The following is a 20,353-nucleotide window of genomic DNA, read 5'->3' on the forward strand; positions in this document are numbered from 1 at the left end:
AGGCTCTTGAATTGTTCCGGTTTGGATTCTTCCAATGTAGTAAGCTGCATGTGAAGAGATGCAGGAGCGGCTGGAGCCCTAGCGAACATCAAAAGGTAAGGCCTAACATATGGTCTTTCAAGTGTGGAACGACCAAACCAAGGTTTCTTCTCTTTTTCCAGCAAAGAACTCCTGGAATCGGGAAGACAGGTATGTGTTCAATTGTGAAAAGTGCGGCGACACTAACACATAGGCCCTTATCAGCTATTCATTCCCTCTTTTCCGACATCTCAAAACTATCGATTTATGGCAACCTGGATTTGAAGTGGACATGGCATGGGCCAGGGGAGACACCCGACCATATGGTGTGGGAGGAACTTGAAGAGGACCAAGTCCAACATATCGAGCAAAGAGCATGCACAGTCCAGGACTTCATTCCGATGCTCAAGGAATTCAAGAATCTCAAGCAGCTGGTCATCACCGACGAGCAGATGGCAAGATCCGAAGTGATGGACCTGCCTGATGTTGAGGAAAGTATGTTTGAATTGCTGAAACATTTTCGCTGAACATCAGAAAGCTAACTCACTCGGATTCTTGCAGGAGCGGCTAATACTTATGAGGAAGTGACCCGGCTCTCCAAACTGGTGTTGAATATGCCAGAGGTGACGACCCGGGAGGCCAACAACCAAAGCTGGTGCGGAGCTTCCATAACAAGTGGTTTGACACATTGACTCTGGCGAGGGCGTGACTGAAGGGCATGGAACTAGGGCCAAAATGGTGGTGGGCATAAAGGAATGGTCTTTGGCGGTTGTTGGGGGTGCCTTCGTAGAGACTTCGCAACGCAATGCAAAATGGATGAGGAAGAAAAGAAAGGAAAAATGAAATACACTGCCCACGACGTCCTCATATACCCAGGGCGGTCAACAAGTCAAGTCAAGTAAAGTCGAAGGCCGACTTGACTTGACTTGAAGTCCTCACCGGCTTTGATTTGACTTGTCGACTTGTAAGCCTTCCGGTAGTCTTTCCAGTCCCGATTTGTGGCACAAAGACAGGGGCCAACTTAATACATTTACCACTATAAACCTAGCTATTATTAATATATATAAATTAAAAGAAGACTTTGTCGGGCCATGGCAAACCGGTAGGTTAAGCCTACCCTGGATTTGATTTGACTTGCGCAAAAATCCGGCCAGCTTGACTTGCCTTGGCAGCTTGACTTGTTGACCACCCTGCATATACCTCCCAAACCCTCCGGACTTCCCCTGCAAAACGTGCAAAATATCCACCAAAACTGTCCGAACCTCGTCGTATCTCCTTCAACCTCCTGCCTCCCAAGTCAATCGCAAGCCACGTCAACCGCCAAACAACCCTAACCCGGATATCATCCCATAACGATAAATTCCCAATATGATGCTTCTTGCAATGGTTCTCCAAGCCCGACTCCTTCTTCACCTGTTGGAGCAGGAGCCTCGGGTGGCGCCGGGGAAGCAAACCAAGGAATCTCTCCAGGATGGAACCGCTGCCAATTAATGACCCCCAACCGTGCGGGAGCTCTTCCCAGCCATGCCATACTATCAACCAAATCAGATCTCTTATAAACCCTCGCTCTGCAATAGGGACATGTGTTCCTCATCCTCAACCAAGTGGTGAGACAGCCCTTGTGGAAGGAATCGTGAGAGCAGATTCTGATCTGTGCTCCTTCCTCGCCTTCCTCGACATTCTCCATGCAGATAATGCAAGACACTCCTTCTTCCTCGGGGTTGATCTCTCTGGTGTCCAGGGCGTTGGTGATTGCTTCTGGAATGTCCGACGGCGGGATGTAATGTCTTCCGGCAAGGTACGCATCCATCTGCATCATGTTTTCCGGTATCTGCTCTTGAGGGATGTCGGTAGGGCTGGGGATCAACCCGTCGAGGTGATGGTCGACGTTTTGATAGAGGATGTAGTACAGCATGGCGTGTTGCCAAGTCATGAAATTTTTGTTTCCACCGAGGGCCGTGTAAATGGTTGGTTGGGTCAGCCCGTACCGATGGGTTGGGTCCCTAGTGAATGGTGGAGTCGTTTGGGTATGTAGCGCTTCGATGCGGGGGGAGATGACCGGTGCATAGAAAGGCGAGGTGAGAAATCTCTCTGCGCAGTCCGGGGTACTTGAGCCGACGTGTTGATCGGCGAACTTTGTCATCAGCATGCCAAGAGTCGGTCCGACACATGATGGTCGGTTGATGACGAAGAGTCGAAGACCCATGAGAGGGCCGGCGGTGACAAGCATGTGAAAGATATCGCCGGCACGTGTGCGCTTGATGCTGATGGCAACTTGTAGCATGGACCTTGTCTCTGGAGGGTACTGATCGAAGCCATCGTAATATTCCTGAATGTGGTTGGGGCCGTCGCTGTCGTCGTCGTTGTCCTCATTGCCATCGTCGTCGGCGTTGTTGTCATCATTGTCGTCATTGTCATCGTACATGTCACCAGATCGCACCCAGGCTCTATCCGAGTCATCTTGCGTCGACGCGTTTGATTGACGGTCGAGGGATGGCGGGGGTACTGATACTTCCTGTAGCAAGGCTGCTGCGCGGGCCAGTCGCTGTTGAAGGCGCTGAAAGGCCGGCCCATATGGTTGTAGTGGAACCGACATGGCCTTGGAATTTGGGCTTTGATAAGTAAGGTACCACGCAAAGAAATGCGGTTGATATTGTCCAATGTTGTTTGTGTTGTGGTTGGGCTCGCTTGTAATCTGACTGGATAGGTTCAATTGAAGACTCTTAGGGGAAAAAAAACGGAAGAGGTAAGAAAAGAAGAATCCAAAGGTTGCGTCCGGTTTTATAAGGTATGCGGAAAAGTGGAAAGGGATAACCTTCCGATTAAAATCTTGATTTTGTGCTCAAAACCTTCCAGTACGAGGACACCGCAAGGTTACCGCTAAAAGCTCTTACTGTTTGGTGGCGTACAGCAAATTTTAAGTTTTTTAGTGTTTAACATTCAACAGGTGTTTTGCCTTGATCAAGCCACCAATGCACCGAGGTTAACTCAAGTCGGCGTTTGTTTTGTGGCAGAGCGACGACTTTCCCCAGTGGGCTGCCATTCATTAGTGTGGATGACCAACCAAACGGCCGCAGACACTGTATTCTTCAAGGTTCTTTCAACCTTCAACCTTGTATGAGTGCAAACATCTAATCCTACCCTTAGCGCAACAAAACTGCTCCATTTTGGCACTTTAAGCATTCGACAATTTGTGCCTTACGATGTGCTTGCGGGAGACTGCCACATGACCCCGCACATCTGCAACTCTTTATTTACCCCAATTCAGGGGCTCAGGGGCTTCATTGTTGGTGGGGTCAAACATCCTTGGCAACTGGCAACCACGAGAAGGGCTTTTGAGATCTGTAAAAACAGGGGAAAAGGTGAGATTTGTGCTGGAAAGACGATAAGTACATGATTCTAACTAGATACGCCGATGTTGAATCGACCACGACACCATTTTCAGTATCTATGTACTGGTAGTAGACATTAAACAGGTAAACCGAAAATCGGAGTGTAAATGATAAAGAAATGCATGATGAGCAACACAAGAAGAACAAATTGGAATTGTTTGATCATCGATGACATGCTCAGTAATGTTGAGATTCTGAGCAGCGACCTGATGCATAAGAGCGAGCAGCAATGCCAGCACAAATGGACACATCTAGACCTGGTTACCATTTTCGGTCATGTCTTGGTCAATGCCACGAGCGTTGGATGTCCAGCCAGAGTCGGCGCCATATTCGGGGAAGTGTTGCAGACTATCCCACGGTTCAGGAACGGGGGGGTAGACACTGTGAGCCGGCTGGGAAGTAAGTCGAGCTGAGCGTCTAACTGGGCTGGCACGGGAGCCCATGATGGAGGAGGCCGTTGTGAAGTCCTCGAAACGCGCAGGAGTGTTGTCATCAGCGGCTCTGGGTGCAAGTTTCCGATACCTGTCGTTGGCGAGGCTGGTGACCTGTTGAGTCCCTTGTGCGCCTGTGTTGAGATGCCTGGCCTTTTGTCTCCCGTCCTTCTTTCGTTTCGGAGCCCCAGTCACATGGGTTACTGTGTTTCGATTTGTAAGGTATGCGGACTGAATGTTTCTTATGGCAGTGTCGGTGCCTACGTTAGGGGGTCCGAAGTGGCCGGCAAGCTGATTCATCATATCCGTCACCTCGTTTGACTCGAATACCTGGCAAGGTTCGTAGTCTGAATGAAAGAGACATTAGCATGGACAACAAAAAGCAGAACGTAGTACTACCTACCAGAACTGGGAATGTTGGTATCGTCGTTGAAAAGAAAGACCCACAACCTCGGCCATTCGTGTATCTTCGTGCGATCTTTTCTGTCCCTGAGTTGGTCTACCACATACTGATTGATACCGTTCTCAAAACCCTGGCGACGATGGCTTGGTAGTTCAGATGGAGCTAGAACGTGCTCCTTCTTGATATGTTGCCTGCACAATCCTGTTAGTGAAAACTTGCAACAAAAACAGAAAAGTGTAACGTACTTGACATCGGTGAGGTCGCGGAAGCTCTTTGTGCATTTGGGATACTCGTGGTAGTTGAATTTCTTTTTATCCCATTTACGATAAGGACAAGCCATCGGACGGTTTGATGACGGCGTTTCTTTCCCGTCGCTGCAACGCCGATCGTCGCCGTCACCTTCTTCGTCCTCTTCTTGGTCATCATCGGCTGTAGAGTTACGCTTGCGTTTCATTCTCTTCGTGGCTCGTGTTGTGATGGCCAACTTGGTCATCGAGTTCGAGGGCTGATTATCGTGTTCTGCACGTGAGGAGTCTACGGTGCCACCCGCGTCGCCTAGCTGATCTGTCGTGAAGCATGCCTTCTCATGAACGGCCAAAGAAATTGAGAGCTCAACATCGGATCGATGGCCTGGCGGGTGTGAAGAGTCAGGGTTGAGAGTTAACGCGGAAATCTTCGATGACAGGCATGTCAGAAAGTTTTGATTGGCGTCCACGGGCTTTGAATCGTGACTCTTGGTCTTTGCATATGATGGCGTTTCTGGGAGTCGACGAGGAATCCTATCCTTCCAGTCCCCGGCCAAAGCGATTGAGAAATCAAGCCGCTTGATGTTATCGTTCGTGCTAGTATCGGGGCATGAATGTCGGCAGTTCTGAGTAATGGAAGGCGCGTCATGGCAGCTTGTAGGATTTTGAGAAGGTTCTGGTGATCTTCGATGTGAAGGTGTCTGGTCAACTGGTAGTGAGACCATGTTAGGCCAGGATGGCATCGCCGAAGAGCCAAAAACACGTTCGAGCGGGAATGACTGGCTTAATGTCAAAACTGTGGTAGATGGGCGCAAATCTCAGGGCGTAAATATCGGGGCTGATAAGTGGTTTTGGCGTACAAGCAATGGATTGATGGAGGGCAGAGAATGATGTAGAAATAGGAAGAACAAGAAAGACGTCCGCTCTCTCGAGCCGTCACTACGGGGGATGACTGCCATCCTTCTTGGCCCCCAGCCTCAACACAATGTACGCCGGTTGAGGCTCTGTCCTTTGCCACTACTCCACAGGCGCCAGTGTCTCTGAGACAATACATTAATACGCATGGTTAAGGATGAGGCTGGTTCCTCGGTGTCTTCCGGGAACTTGATTGGTTTATTGAACATGAAATGAGGTCTTGACCCATCGCGGAGGGCCGAAGTAATTTCTTCGCTGTAAGGCGGCCGACAGAGCGGCTTGGCTTCCCGTCAAGGTGTGCACGCAGATACCAACATCCTCAAGCCCAGGTATTAGATTCACCGACATTCTCAGCGTGAATGTCAGCTCTGTTGACCTTGGTGCAGCATGAGTCGTCATTGACTGGTGTGATCTGGAGCAGTGGATATCAAGGCCAGCGACGTGTCTGTTCCTGGGTAGTATGCTCTGCAGTTGCCACCAGCACCTGCAGGAATCCCGGTCAACTGCGCCTAGTTTGATAGCAGAAGCCGGACCAAGACCGCTAGCCACCCGATTTCCTACCGGCTTGGTATCGGAGTGCATCAGGAGCATGAAGTAGCATGCTGTGTCACGACGAACATAATGACAAGCGAGATGAATATGCATATCTGACAGCTCGCTGCAGAGAAAACAGTGCACAGAACACGGGTGCGAAGGCCATTCGCTCGGGTCTTCTGGCTGGTTGCTAGGAAGGTTGTGACAACGCTTATCTGGAGGAGGTTAGTTTGGCATCGGAAGAACCTGGAGTGGTGCGAGTTTACGGTAGTCCGAGCCTCATCTGCTAGCTCACTGACCCTACGCCCTACGTGTTAAGAAGCGTAGTTCTTTGAACATGTTGCAAAACGGTAGATGGCGTGCAGGAACCGCACGTGTAAATTATTGTTAATTATTGTTAATTTTTCTCGATCTGGCTTGGTGGTGTTTCGCAGGCTGGTCAGGAGCTTTGGTCCGTGCATACTACGTACCTGGCAGCACCATCACGTGCCACCTGCAGGCCCCCAACTGCCAAAAATTCGTGCTTGGACCACATCAATGACCCGCCGAGAGCAGCCCCACCTTGCCTAGCGCGCCTTCACCGCGGCTGCTTTTGCTCACCACAGCGACCCAGAGCCACCGCAAGCTGCAACCGCAAGACTTCCAACGGCGGCAGATCACCACATTCAAACATCACCGTGTCGCAAACATGGCTGCAAACGATTCCAATCCAAAATTGCTCTGGAATCCAGAAAATGTCAGAGACGTGGCCGATTCAATAGGAATTTCCCTTGGTGATGAACCGCTGCGAGTGCTGGCCCAGGATGTCGAATATCGGATCGGCCAGGTCATCATCGAGTCGCTTCGCTTCATGAGGGCCTCCAATCGCACCACCCTCACTGTCCAAGATGTCTCCAATGCCATGCGCGTACTACAAGTCGAACCATTGTATGGTTATGAATCAACCCGACCCTTGCGCTATGGAGAGGCGAGCCTGGGACCCGGCCAGCCGCTGTTCTACATCGAAGACGAGGAGGTGGATTTCGAGAAGCTGATTAACGCGCCGCTACCGAAGGTCCCTCGGGATACAAGTTTCACCTGTTAGTATCGTATGCGACTTGTGTGATTCACAAGAAAACTGACCTTTGTTTGCTTTAGCACACTGGCTTGCCCTCGAAGGCGTCCAACCCTCAATCCCCCAGAACCCAACCACCGCCGAAACATCCTCAAAGGACCTCCTACCAAAGGGCCCAGGCGCCAATCCGGCCCTGGCTGCCCTCGCCGGCAATGACAATGTCTCCTTCCGACCAGCCGTTAAGCACGTCATCAGCAAAGAGCTTATCCTCTACTTCGACAAGATCCAATCTGCTATCCTCGACGATGACCCCGATGAAGAAAAGACCCGATTGCGCATGGCCGCCCTGGAGTCCGTCCGCTCCGACCCAGGCCTCCACCAGCTCCTCCCCTACTTTGTCAACTTCATTGCGAATCAAGTCACGCTCCGCCTCGATGATCTCTTTGTCCTGCGCCAAATGATGGAACTCACCGAAGCCATCATCCAAAACCCCAACTTCTTCCTCGACCCTTACGCCAGCTCCCTCGCCGCCCCGATCCTCACCTGCCTCATGTCCAACAAACTAGGCGGTATCGAAGACGGAACCGACACAGTCAAAGATCAGTACAGCCTCCGCGAGTTAGCCGCCAGTCTCCTTGGTGTTCTTGCAACCAAGTATAACAAGAGCAACCGCCAACTCCGCCCCAAGCTCACCAGGACATGCCTCAAGTACTTTATGGAACCCAACCGTCCCCCGGCCGTGCTGTTCGGCGCCATAAGTGGGGTCGCTGCCGCCGGAGGGCCGGAAGCAGTCCGGATCCTTATGCTCCCCAACGTCAAGAGCTTCGACCAGGCCGTCCTCCAACCCCTCCACGACAAGGGTGAGGCGCATAAACTCGAGTACGAGATGTTGGTAGGCGGTATCATGAAGGCGATCAAGGGTGCTGTCGGGGGTGACGTCAAGCCTAATGCCAATGGCGTCAACGGCGTGGATCTCGAGCGGGAAGCGCAGCAGATTGTCGATTTCCTGGGGGAGACCATCGGGAGAAGGGTGCTCGCGCTGGCGGACCACACGCTCAACAAGGCGATCTTGGAGGTACGGCACTTGGAGTAGGAGGGGTTGTTTGGTTGGCTTTGACTCCATCATGATCATCATAATCATCATCACATTCGGGAAGGGGTTCTTCTCTGGCTTGGACAGCGCGGCGTTTGGTGTTTATGGAGGTTTCGGCAAAAAGGAGAAAGGTTGCTAAACCGTTGATATTTGATTTGCGGGTTTGTTTTTTGGGTGGTCAAACAGAGCCGATTCACAACGAAACTTTATATCCATGAAGAAGGGGCCAACATTGAATCATCTTCAAGCCCTGGTTTCTGCAAAAATAGCGATCAATGCAAGTATAAATAATCTTTGCATAATAAACAAACAGCGACAAAAAACATGCTCTGTTGTGGCTATATAGATGGTGTCCTGGCTTCGGCCGTCTATAACCTTTCCCCCTCTCCTTACCAGTGTTACACATTCTGCAACTTGACTCCCCCGCTCTGCCTTCTCCTACTCACACACTCACCCCCTATCCTGCCCTTGGTATTTTCCTGGTCTCTTCCCCCACCTCACTGCCCCCCCAGTTTTCATGATTTGACCTCTCTTCCAAATAGAACTTTTGCCCGCTATTCACACACATTTTAAAGGAAGAAAGCCAAGTACAGCCCGCTGACCAACGAAGCGCCCCAGATGTACCACCCCCCCTTGACAATCTGCTGCCTCTTCATGAACATGCCCAGGTCGAGGGCGAGGTGGCGGACGCCGTTGAAGGCGTGGAAGGCAAAAGGCCAGGCGACGAGGAACTTGACGCCGGACTTGACGGCAAACGGGAGGGCACCGAACGCGGAGACGAGGGAGGCGGACTCGAGGTGCCAGCCGAGGAGGGGGGCGGCGAGGTAGGCGGCGCCGAAGACGTAGAGGCCGCCCGAGAGACCGGAGCCGGTGAAGCGCTGCCAGATGGAGCCGCCGAAGAAGGTCTGCTGCTTGTCGTAGATTTCGAGGTGGGGGGAGACGGGGCGGTTGAGGCGTTGGGCGTCTAGGATGGAGCGGGCTTCGGTGGCGGAGATTTTCTGGGTGGTGGCTTGTCTGGATTCCGGGGGGGTTAGATTGGTTGGTTCGTATCATCGTGGGTTGGAGGGGGAGGGGAAGTACCTCGTTTGCATTTGGGACATGGCAGCCTTGGCAAAGGTGGATGTGAAGACGGCATTGGGGTTGGCGGCGACTGTGAAGGTTGCGGAGAGATGATGTTAGCGATCGGTTTGGTGATGACGACGTCCTTTCATGTCCATGCGATATCTTCTCCTCCCAAGTTCCCGGTTGTCCGTGTATATCGATGCAAAAAAGAAAACGCTTTGTCCAGCAGGATAGTGGGCTGCGTACCTCTGCGGAGAGCCGTCGTGCCTGTCCGTTGGGCAATCATTTTGTGTGGTTTGCGTGTGTGAAAGTGAACTGGCGGCAGAAGCAGGTACCCCAATGTGTTTTGAGCAGAGAGAAGGTCAATGATGCTGTCGCGAAGTTGGCAATTGAGAAGCAGTCGGGAATCCGACGCCTCGAACCCGGCAGGTGTCGGCACCTCGGCTTGATGCGACCAATCACAAAGCAGATGATTCGAATGCGGGATGAGGTGGACCGTGCAGCTCTCTTTTGGCTTTTTTGAAAGGGAGCACGTGACGCTCCAACGCCCGGCCCCACTTTGCGACATCAAAATGCAAATCTGCGCGCCAAAATTTTGCTTGCCTTTTCCTCTTTTTCTTCTTCAGATAGTATGGGAGCTCAACCACAGCGTCACTGTTTTGCGAGTCGGTGATGCAATATAGTGGTAACCTCAGACGCTTTGGTGTCTACGGGTGCCCAGAGAAGAAAGAGATCCGTCGTTAATCTCAGTCTCCAGTTTCCTCAGTCTGGTTGCTGTTTCAAAAAGAGATCTACATGTCATTCTTTGGTTTGTGTGTTTGCGTTTGTGTTTGGCTTGGCGCTTTTGGTCATCGCTTGGCAGTCGCTGTCATGTCGCCAATGTGTGGAGTGATGGGTACACCATGCTCACCTCAACGCTTGGCTCTAATACTTGACGGGCCGTCTCTGTTCGTTTGATAGAACGTGTTCGCTGCATACTTCCAATTTTATTTGGCACCTGGATGAGAATCAAGTATGGATGAAGTCTTGAATGAGCCAAGCTTTTGAGATTGATATCTGCTGAGCATGAACATCGCTTTGGCAGAGACAACCCAGCTTCTGTAAGCCCAACGAGTAGTTTTTGTGGAGGCTCTCGCATCAAGACCGTCACGATAACATTTGCATTCATCAACATATTGAATTACATTGCTTGGATCAACATGAGCAATGACTACTGATTCATCTCTTCCACAAATCAGAGGTCAGAGTAAAACGACGGCCTCTGTCCTATTAAAAGTCTGCACATCCATACACTTGAACCCTCCCATTCCTGATCCTGAGTGTCGAGATCGTCAGCGCCTTGGCCTTTGACATGCCCGGCAATCAATCTATTCTGCTGATGCATAGGACCAAGCTAAGCTTAACCCCCTTCTCCTTCTACTGATTCTTTGGCCGAACCAAAAGTTAAACGACGTCCTTGGGCACGGGCCAAAGCAAGGGGTATATATTCCTCCACGCTCAGTAACAAGGCCACCCCATAACCCTGAATATTGTCAGCGCCCTGATCTTCAGTTTTCACAATGATACGCCCGTCAATTAGTCAGATTCAGCTGATCCAGAGGTCCAGCCTGTCACTGAACCTGACCTACTTCTCCTTCTTGTGATTCGTTGCTCGACCTCCATCTCAAGAATGAGCGGCTCGAGACCCGATTTGGCGTGCAATAGCTCAAGAGCACCCGGCTGGTCGATGTATGCGCTTAAAATGATCCGTAGGCACGGCTTCTTGACCGGGGGGGTGGGGATATCGATCCTGGTGATAGTTGGGAAGTGATCCAGGAATAGCGTATCCAAAGATGGATTGATATATGCCTTTCTGCATCTCTCGCCGGACTCATTGGTGGTATGGTTGACATATCTTGACCAGATATTACACTCATAGTAGTGCCTCAATGTCTCCTGTCGGGTTTCGCTGTTGATGCGCAGGGTTACAGGCAGCTCGGGGTAGACATGGATTCTGCCAACGCCAGGGCTTGAAATTGTGATGGTTTTTGGCTCCCATGTGTGGCGGTAAATCATGAACCGAAGTTCGAGTGGAAGTTTATGAAGAGGCGTGAATGCGATTGAAGTTGAAGGGTCCGCTGCCGTACTGTCTCCTGCTTCTGGAGAACCATTTGTTGTGTTGCCCATGGTGTCGTCAGGTGGGGCACTCATCTTGGGCGAGGGTACCAGGGGGGGAATGGTGTTGATAAGGGCTTGAGAAGACAGGAAGTATTAAAGCGAGAGTGCACCCATGTTGGCAGTGCAGTTTGAGACTAGGTCACATCTGAAGATGACACCGATATGTTTGAAAGTTTGATTCTCGAGTCACAGCCCGGCTGTTGATGTAGTTGGTAGGTTTGGATATGCTGATAAAAAGCCAAGAAAACGAGATAGCGTGAAGCCTAGTTTCTCAAAATCGCCGAAAATCGCGAAACATGAGCACGCCGCAAGAACATCAGAAACGGTTGAGAAACCGATGCTCTGGGCTGAGGTGGATGAGTTGACGTTGGAAGAAGCTACTGGGGTCACCGTTGACAATTTTGATTGGTTAGTTCAACGTCGAATCGCGTGCGCACCGACACCCGCCCGATATCCGAGCCCGGCGCTGGGAATGGTGGAGACCAATGACATGACCGCCATCAGGTCTCACGAGCACGCAATCGACTAAGGATGCATGGCAGACAGATGACTCTGAAGAGGCTTCAGATCATGACTTCCGAAGATGGCGATATCTCAGTATTGTAGACCCAATATATTGGGCTATCTGCCTTTCGAACCTGGCGCTTTTCTTCTACCTCTCCCACTCAGCGCGTTTTTGGCTTTGAAGCGGTTTGTGCACCGGACCCTGCGTTAATCGTTACGTCGACACCGGTTCACCAACCTTGCAGGAGCGCCGCCTCTCTGCACAACACAATTAGGGTTCCTTCATCCGAGGAACTCCATTCTCACTCAGAGCCTTCCACCATGGCGGACGCCACAAGTTACAAGAAGCCGCCCGTCGACAATGACACGTTTTCCGACCATGTCGACAGTGAAGCCGCCAGCGAGGTCTACGATGAGAACGGTTCTCTACTCAGCGGAAAGACGGGGAGCAGCCTTGGATATGGAGTCCCAGACTCGAGAAAAATTGGTGTCACAGGTGCTGTCTTCTTGATCCTCAACAAGATGATCGGCACCGGCATATTCTCCACACCATCCAGTATTTTCGCTTCGACCGGTTCGGTTGGCATCAGTATTCTCTTGTGGGCAGTCGGTGAGTTGATCGGTTCCTAGTGACTCAACTCATGTTTGCTAACAAAGCACAGCTGGACTTCTCACTCTGTCCGGTCTCAGTGTCTACCTCGAATTTGGCCTTGCTATTCCACGCTCTGGAGGCGAGAAGAACTACCTGGAACGTGTATTCCGGAAACCGCCATTTCTCATCACAAGCGTCTTTGCTGTCCAGATGATCTTGCTCGGGTTTTCTGCTGGCAACTCTCTTGCATTCGGTCGATATGTGCTGCTAGCATGCGGTCACCCTATGCCTGATGGCTTGGTTCCACGGATAATCGCCGTCGCCTGTATGACATTCGTCGTGCTCCTCCACGCAATCAAACCCACATGGGGCCTGCGACTTACCAACGCACTCGGGGTCTTCAAGGTGCTGGTTTTGTTGCTCATTGTCTTCGCTGGATTTGCGGCATTGGCAGGATACCGCTTGATCCCGGACCCTCACAACTTCGACAACTTTTGGGCCATCGAAAAGGGGGATGGGTATGGCGGTGGCGGGGCCTATGCGTATGCTACCGCTCTCCTGCAGGTTGTTTACAGCTACAAGGGGTGGGAAAACGCCAACTATGTCATGGGAGAACTCAAGAATCCCCAGAGAACACTGAAAATTGCGGCGCCTCTCGCGGTCATTGGAGTTACCGTCCTGTATGTGTTGGCGAATGTGGCTTATTTTGCGGCTATTCCAAAGGCCGAGCTGGCAAAGTCCGAGGTTATTGTTGCTGGCCTCTTCTTCCGCAACATGTTTGGAGAGAGCATCGCCGCCAGGAGCTTGCCGGCTTTCGTCGCCCTAAGCAATATCGGGAATGTTCTCGCCGTCAGCTTCGCCCACTCCCGTGTCAACCAGGAGTTGGCAAAGGAGGGAATCCTACCATGGAGCAACTTTTGGGCTTCTACCAAGCCCTTCCGGACCCCTGCTGCAGCGGTATGTTCTTTTCCAGTCTGACTATTCTGACTGATACCACTCGAACTTTACTGACCACCTTTACAGCTGTTTTTGCATTGGATCGTCACCGTTATTGTGCTCGTTGCACCCCCTCCCGGCCCGGCCTACAACTTCATTGTCAATCTGTACACATACCCAGGAGCATGGATCAACACCATGGTTGCTGGTGGGCTTATTTACCTGCAGTTCAAGAAGTCCGAGAACTGGTCGTCGCCGTGGCGCACGTGGCTTCCGGTCACCATTGTGTACCTCCTACTCAACATTTTCCTCGCCATCACACCCTTCATCCCACCAAACAGCGACTGGAACGCCGATGGCTATCCATACTACGCATTCCCTCTCGTGGGAATTGCCATTTTGCTGCTGGGCGTGGTGTATTGGGCGGTGTGGACCAAGCTTTTACCAAAGCTTGGTGGCTACACTATTGTGGCGGAGACGGTTATTGATGAGACGGGCGAAGAAGTGATGAGATATCACAAGGTTCCAACAACAGGTCCCAGGGAGGCGACGGCGCAACCGCTCCTGTGGGACGGAAATGCCAGTGTCCATAGTGGTTATGGTTCGCTGTGATAATGGCGTGAGAACATGAGCGTTTATGAATCATGAATGAGACGATGAATGGGACATGAGATAAGGACTGTCTTTGCATATATATGGCGCAGGGTTTACTTTCAACGGCATAGCATTAAATTATTGGCTGGGTACGAACTTTCAACTTCGTTTGGGCATGGGACGGGATAACGCGATAGAACTATTGGACGACAACAAAGATTTCAACTTTCTTTCTCTGACTGGCGACTCTGCACGTGCTCTGTGTGCTGACGAGAGGGACATTCTTCAGCGATAACGCCCCGACACCCCGAAATTGCGTCGAATAGCGTGTCGCATTCCATCCTTCTATCACCATCAAGTTCCATCATAATCCATAATTAATCCTGATGGAGTTGGCACTTTCCAGGTAAGCACCTCCTTCCCGTCTGCATCACACACCCTCAATTTATTTTCATCTTTCTGGCCAAGCAGTCAGGCCGCATTGCAGTATGGCAGTGCGAGATTGCACCGCATCCATCATCATCATTCCTCAATGGTCATCACGATTCATCCCGCCTTGGAGGAGGCATGAAACATGGTGAGCCGCCCCAGCAACCGAACACTACTCATAGTCAAGCATACAAATGGACGGCGATGCAACTCATCATCCATGCCAGATTGGTCGAGTGGTCAGCAGTGGCGCATCTTTCGGTACGGGATTCCGAGATCTGCCCAAGCATCCTGGTTTGCGTGGCTGTCCAAAAGCAGAAAAGCACCGAGCGTCAAGCCGTGTGTGTGAAGATGTAAATCGCAGACTAACCGTCCCGTGGACTTGAATCTCGGTTGTGGCTTCGGCATATCACGATCCGTTACCGCGATGGTCGACCTTCCTTCTAGACATGTAAGTAATCAAGTCACACGGTACGATACGTCATTTGACGGCCGGCTGTCCCGTGTCACGACTGCCTGGCTTCATAATATCTCACTGCCTTTTCCTGCCATGAACTAGGGAAGCGCCCCAGTCCACTTCGGCCATTCTTCCCGCTGTTGATATTGCGCGCGGGTCTCCTTTTATATTAATTCAACCACTTCCCACCAGTCGTTGGTGCAGGATCCGCTCATTATGTGTGGGTTCAGTCACAAAAGAGCGCAACAACAAGCTCCGTCTTGACAGGGACCCAACCCCATATTAGCCGGCAAATCGCAAAGCGAGCGGCAACACCACACAACCACTGACAGTCGAGCGGGAACCCAGCAGCGGGCCTAGACTGGAAAACCTGGGGCAATCACAAATGAACTGGAGAATCTGGGGGAATGTCGGCTTGTGTATCCCACCCGCCCCGCCATGCAACGGCAGAGCAAGCCGCAATCATGTAAATGGAACGTCCCTAAACGGCAACCGATGTAGTCTTCCCACGACTATCTCTACCTTTTAAAGACTCAGGCTCATCTTCCACACCCTCACTCTTCTCTTTTCTTGTCTCATCACATTTCTTGCTCTTGTGCCACCAGCCAGCCAAAACCAAATTCAAAATGTTGACCTCCCTCATCAGCACCCTCGGCCTCCTCGCCGCCGGCGTCAACGCCCACGGCGCCGTCACCAGCTACATCATCGACGGCAAGACCTACCCCGGCTACCAGGGTTTCTCCCCTGCCAACAGCAAGAATGTGATCCAGCGCCAATGGCCCGACTACAACCCCATCACCTCTTGCAGCGCCTCCCAGCTCCGCTGCAACGGTGGCACCTCGGCCACCGAGTCCGCCCCCGTCCAGCCCGGCTCCAAGGTCAGCGCCGTCTGGCAGCAGTGGACCCACTCCCAGGGCCCCGTCATCGTCTGGATGTACAAGTGCCCGGGCGCCTTCAGCTCCTGCGACGGGTCTGGCTCCGGCTGGTTCAAGATTGATGAGGGTGGCTTCAAGGCTAGCAGCGGCGTGTTCCTCGACTCGGAGAACCCGTCTGGGTGGGAGATTGCCAAGCTTGTCGGTGGTAACAAACAGTGGACTAGCACTATTCCTTCGGGGCTTGCTCCTGGAAACTATCTCATTCGCCACGAGTTGATTGCCCTTCACCAGGCCAATGCTCCTCAGTTCTACCCCGAGTGCGCTCAGCTCGTGGTTGGCGGGTCTGGCTCGGCTCAGCCGGATAGCTCTTACAAGGCTGCTATTCCTGGGTACTGCAAGGATGGTGACTCTAACATTAGGGTAAGTTGTTGTCTGCGAGGGAAGTTGAAATGGGATAATGGCTGACACGAGTATGATAGGTCCCCATCAACAACCGCAACATTCCCCAGACCTATGTTGTCCCCGGCCCTCCCGTGTGGCGCGGTCCCTCCAAGAAGGCTCGTGACTTCTCTGCTTAAGTGGTTTGATGAAGTCCACGGGATGAGGATGATTAGTGGAAGACAATTTTGGGTACATGCCTTGGTTTCCTCACTTTGACTTGAGCCATGGTAGCATTTCGCCCGCTTTGATTCATGTCAATCAACTTTTGTATATAGCTCTTCACCAATTGACACAATGTCTTCACTGGTTACAGACTGTTCACGTTTGATTTCTTTGGTGAAAGGGACAATCAACAAAAATCCCCTTTGCTTTTCTTCTGATCTTGCGACTATCCAACACTGTCAACCATCATCTGATTCCTTCTGAAGTTGCCTGACTTGTTCCATCAGCACATCACTTATTGATAGGTGGGTAGTTTACATCGATGGAAACAATAAAAGTTTCCCATGGCTGAATGGCGGGTTAGATGCCAGCATCTAACCGTCTGATTTGGCAGGACCATGACTGATCACCATCATTCCCTGTGTCCTCTTCTTTGCTCTTGTCCTCTTGATACTCGTCCTTTGTGGCATCTTGGTAGCTGTGAACTTCACAGATTCTTCTCTCAACACTTTCCTCATCGTCGTCGTCGTCATTATCATTATCTACCCCAGATGCAGTCGATTGATTGTTTCCCTCATCTTCGGGCACTACATCCAATTCATGCGTGGGATACCGCTGTATGCGCCCGTTAAGTGCGGAGTGATGGCACTGAAGCAAATGCAATAGTCTTTGCAAGTATAGCACGCGTAGCACGTCCCAATTACCGTCTGAGTTGCACAATTAGTTAGTACGTGTGTCCTTGTAGATAGCCCATGCAAAACCTTATTAGCAAACAGGCTTCATAGCGTAGCAAGGTGCCCTTGCCGCCAATGAATCTCATCCTTTCTCAGCAAACCATTCTGTCGTATTTGATGCTGGTGATCCACCACTGGCGTTCGCTGCACCCCATGGATGGAAGTTCATCCTCTGACGGCGTGGCAAGACTGACAATATCTTCGCTGCGGCCGTAGCTGAAGACTTGAGCGAGCTGGTAAACTGTTCAGGAGCGAACGGCTCCTTTACCTTCCACCAAGCGGCTTGCACCGCACCGAAGAAGCCCTCCGACAATGTCGGCCAATTGGGTAGTTTCTGCTCCCCAATTATCATCTTGGCGCATCGCCCAAAGCAGGGGGGGTCCATCCATCGTGGTCGACTAGATTGACGAGATCTGGATTGTGGTTCAGGATGTATTTGACTACATCCAAATATCCACCCAACACGGCCATATGCAGCATGCTTGCAACCCGAAAAGTCTTTGGTATTGAGGCTGGCTCCTGCTTGAATAAGACATTCGATATAGGAGACGCCACGATATGCGGTGAAGTGAATTGGATGACGGCTCATGCCGTCGCGAATGGTGACTTCTTGGCCCAGTTTGATCAGCTTCTTGGTAATATCCAGCTCTGCACCTCCCAAGCTTGCCGCGCTCAGGGTGCTGCCGATCCAGATGGCTCCGCGCTGTGGTGAAAACTCCTCTCTGCCCGTCTTTAGAGAGAACCGGTCGCTGTTGACAGAATAACGCAAGATGAGCTGCTTTTGGCCGTCATCGTCCCCTTGTTGAAGGGCAGGTGGCTTGGAAAGTTGTTCCCAGTTTCAAGTTGTACCTGTTAGTTGATACTAGATCCATACTCAACCAAGAGCTTTGCCCATTCAAGACCCAGACCCGGCTCACGGCAGGCAATGTGGAGGGAAGAGCCGCGAAGACCCGTGCCTCCCTCATTGACATCAGCACCTTCCTCAAGAACCAGGTATCTTGCAACCTCCAGACTTTTGACAAAAAGGGCCTGGGAGAGAGGGGTGATGCCGTCCTCGGCCACGGCATTCACGGGATACCCGCGCTTAATGACGAGCTTGACCATCTCGACCGTGGTTCTCTCCCGAATCTAGTGAAGTGGCGTGTTCCCAGAATCAGTCTCGTCATTAACCTTCAAGTTGTAGAGAAACAGCTTCCTCAAGAACTCCGTGTTTGGGGTGTGTGGATGCAAAAAGCAACCGAGGGCGGCATCATCTCGCTCCCACCATACAAGGTCGGATCTGCTCCCGCATCCAACAGATACTAGAAGAGGTCTTCTTGACCATCTCTGATAGCAAACCACAACATCGTGCTTCTGCTCCACAATAAGTTCACATCCTGTTTGTGCTTGAGAAGCTCTCTGGCAGCATCAAGGGCAGAGGAGCGAGTGACCGGCTCAATATCTTCAGACTGCAGATAATTGAAGTCATTCTCTTGAAAATGGCGGAAACATCTATGTTTGACCGCTTGTCAGTCTTGACAGCTGTATCGAATTGCCGCACCATGTGAAATTTGCTTCCTGAGCGATGTTACGGTTAACATGACTTCAAAATCACATGGTGCTTTATGTAACTGAGCAAGTAAGCAATCAACCGCTTGACCGGTACCTCTTCTAGGGTTATCACAAAGAAGAGTGTTCCCGTTCATCTAAAAATTGGGGGCAGAATTGACTGACACAAACAGAAGAGTTTCCAGAAGAGCGGTCAATGCCGTTCATAGAGAAAAACCGGGCAGTGCCTGGCTCCATGACAAACAACTTTATTAACCCCCTCCCCACCACTCACAAAGTCCCATTAAAAGCTCTGAAAAACCCCAGCGGGAAGCCATCCGCCATAGCCTGAAACCCCGCCACGTTAGGATGCAAATGATCCCCCCCATCAAACTGCCTCGCCAGCTGCGCCCGGTTCCCCGGATCCCCAATAATCTTTGCAAAATCCACCGTCGCGTCAAACGTCCCGCTGTTCAAAATCCACTCATTCACCTTGACCCTCGTCTGCTCCCTCGTCGGGTTGCTATAGCTCTGCCCGCTCCCCGTAAACTGAGTAATCGTCCCCCCTATCGTCTTGATCCCCGCTGCTTTGCACTCCCTAACAATCTGCTGAAACGCGCTTTGCAACCTTGTCGCAATGGAGTTTTGAGAACCAGAGTCGGTGCCACCGCCGCCGATGTCATTCACCCCAATGAAGATCATGACATACTTCACGCCCGCCACTTGCAAAGCGTCGCGTTTGTACCGGGTGAGGAGGGTCGGTCCCAGACCGCCAGAGAGAACGGTGTTGCCCCCCGCAGCCTGGTTGTTGACGCCGATGTGGTTGATTCCCTCTTTCTGCATACGCGCGATGAGCAGGTCAGGCCAGCGGTTGTTCCCGTCGTCGGTGCTGCCTCTCCCGTCGGTGATGCTATCCCCCAGGATCACAAACGCGGAGTGATCCTTTGGCTTCCAGGCTTCGACTGCGGACAGGAAGTACCAGTGCTTGGTGTTGGCTCCCCCGGACAGGGTGGCGGTGCTGACGCGGTTGCCGGACTGCATGTGCGAGGTTGTGCGGCTGCCGGGGTGGCCGGTGATGCTGCTGCCTGACTGGCCTTGCTGGGAGTAGAGGGAGACGGCGATGTTGGTCTGGGGGCCGACGGAAAACTCGATTGGGTCCGTGTACGCTACCTGGCCGCGGGGGACGACGATGGAGGAGGAGCCGTTGCGGAAGGTGAGGGGTTTGAGTGTTGCGGCGTCGATGCCGGCTACCCCGGCTTTGTTTCCGGCGGCGAGGGCGATGGAGGCGGCGGTGATGGGGAGGTCGCTGCCGCCGAAGGTGTTGCTGATTTGGATGCGGAGTCTCTCGGCGCCGATGGAGAGGTGGAGGGTTTGTCTGATGGTGGCATCGCGGAAGACGCCTCCGTTGGTCTGTGAAATGATTGTGTTAGTTTCGGCCGGATTGCGACACTGAAGAGAAACATACGAATTGCGAAGGCGGCATATTGTTAGGTTCAACCAGCTGAGGCATGGAAGTCCATGTTGCCACCCAGTGATTATCCTCCTGACGAGAGTTGAGTTCTCTCTCGTCCAACTCGGCGGTTGGAATAGCAGTAGCCCATCGTGCTGACACCAGCAGTAACGAAGAGGCAATTCTCGCCCACGAAGAAAGCATGGTGACCACTTAAGTTATTAATTTAGTCAAAGCCAAGAACACTCGCCCCTCCAAGACCTGGTGATTGTTGAAATGAGCATTTTGAAGCTCTTATACAGCCCGCTGGTCCCGCCGGCGGATGATGAGTCCCCGAGGTTTAATTGT

At 51.9% G+C, this 20,353-nt stretch overlaps 9 protein-coding genes across 9 annotated transcripts; 4 read left to right on the forward strand and 5 right to left on the reverse strand.

The window, feature by feature from the left end:
• Positions 1-109: 109 nt before the first annotated feature.
• On the forward strand, positions 110-710 carry QC764_206985 (uncharacterized protein; the record flags this gene model as incomplete). The annotated part of the gene is made up of 3 exons (XM_062944412.1): positions 110-189; positions 233-513; positions 580-710. 3 exons carry the CDS (start codon positions 110-112, stop codon positions 708-710), a joined length of 492 nt encoding a protein of 163 aa, XP_062803233.1.
• Positions 711-1,360: 650 nt separating this feature from the next.
• QC764_206990 (uncharacterized protein) lies at positions 1,361-2,614 on the reverse strand (the record flags this gene model as incomplete). The annotated part of the gene is made up of 1 exon (XM_062944413.1): positions 1,361-2,614. The coding sequence occupies one exon, from the start codon at positions 2,612-2,614 to the stop codon at positions 1,361-1,363; it is 1,254 nt and encodes a 417-aa protein (XP_062803234.1).
• Positions 2,615-3,661: 1,047 nt separating this feature from the next.
• QC764_206995 (uncharacterized protein) lies at positions 3,662-5,912 on the reverse strand (the record flags this gene model as incomplete). Its single annotated transcript, XM_062944414.1, has 3 exons — positions 4,490-5,912; positions 4,245-4,435; positions 3,662-4,188 (listed from the first exon to the last, which is right to left on the reverse strand). The coding sequence occupies exons 1-3, from the start codon at positions 5,230-5,232 to the stop codon at positions 3,662-3,664; spliced, it is 1,461 nt and encodes a 486-aa protein (XP_062803235.1). The 5' UTR covers positions 5,233-5,912.
• Positions 5,913-6,347: 435 nt separating this feature from the next.
• Positions 6,348-8,565, forward strand: taf6 (histone H4-like TAF Taf6, SAGA complex subunit). Its single transcript, XM_062944415.1, has 2 exons — positions 6,348-7,017; positions 7,076-8,565. The coding sequence occupies exons 1-2, from the start codon at positions 6,627-6,629 to the stop codon at positions 8,083-8,085; spliced, it is 1,401 nt and encodes a 466-aa protein (XP_062803236.1). The 5' UTR covers positions 6,348-6,626; the 3' UTR covers positions 8,086-8,565.
• On the reverse strand, positions 8,384-9,598 carry SDH3 (cytochrome b subunit of succinate dehydrogenase, Sdh3p). Its single transcript, XM_062944416.1, has 3 exons — positions 9,394-9,598; positions 9,166-9,235; positions 8,384-9,099 (listed from the first exon to the last, which is right to left on the reverse strand). The coding sequence occupies exons 1-3, from the start codon at positions 9,431-9,433 to the stop codon at positions 8,655-8,657; spliced, it is 555 nt and encodes a 184-aa protein (XP_062803237.1). The 5' UTR covers positions 9,434-9,598; the 3' UTR covers positions 8,384-8,654.
• Positions 9,599-10,280: 682 nt separating this feature from the next.
• Positions 10,281-11,648, reverse strand: QC764_207020 (uncharacterized protein). The gene is made up of 2 exons (XM_062944417.1): positions 10,776-11,648; positions 10,281-10,669 (listed from the first exon to the last, which is right to left on the reverse strand). The coding sequence occupies exons 1-2, from the start codon at positions 11,335-11,337 to the stop codon at positions 10,515-10,517; spliced, it is 717 nt and encodes a 238-aa protein (XP_062803238.1). The 5' UTR covers positions 11,338-11,648; the 3' UTR covers positions 10,281-10,514.
• QC764_207030 (uncharacterized protein) lies at positions 10,584-14,169 on the forward strand. The gene is made up of 3 exons (XM_062944418.1): positions 10,584-12,418; positions 12,471-13,357; positions 13,424-14,169. The coding sequence occupies exons 1-3, from the start codon at positions 12,130-12,132 to the stop codon at positions 13,946-13,948; spliced, it is 1,701 nt and encodes a 566-aa protein (XP_062803239.1). The 5' UTR covers positions 10,584-12,129; the 3' UTR covers positions 13,949-14,169.
• A 227-nt stretch (positions 14,170-14,396) lies between these two features.
• QC764_207040 (uncharacterized protein) lies at positions 14,397-16,417 on the forward strand. The gene is made up of 2 exons (XM_062944419.1): positions 14,397-16,111; positions 16,171-16,417. Exons 1-2 carry the CDS (start codon positions 15,443-15,445, stop codon positions 16,267-16,269), a joined length of 768 nt encoding a protein of 255 aa, XP_062803240.1. The 5' UTR covers positions 14,397-15,442; the 3' UTR covers positions 16,270-16,417.
• A 2,429-nt stretch (positions 16,418-18,846) lies between these two features.
• On the reverse strand, positions 18,847-20,209 carry QC764_207050 (uncharacterized protein; the record flags this gene model as incomplete). Its single annotated transcript, XM_062944420.1, has 2 exons — positions 18,847-19,965; positions 20,021-20,209. 2 exons carry the CDS (start codon positions 20,207-20,209, stop codon positions 18,847-18,849), a joined length of 1,308 nt encoding a protein of 435 aa, XP_062803241.1.
• Positions 20,210-20,353: the final 144 nt, after the last annotated feature.

The sequence above is a fragment of the Podospora pseudoanserina genome, chromosome 2, assembly GCF_035222485.1.
Source record: "Podospora pseudoanserina strain CBS 124.78 chromosome 2, whole genome shotgun sequence".
Classification (NCBI taxonomy): Eukaryota; Fungi; Ascomycota; class Sordariomycetes; order Sordariales; family Podosporaceae; genus Podospora; species Podospora pseudoanserina.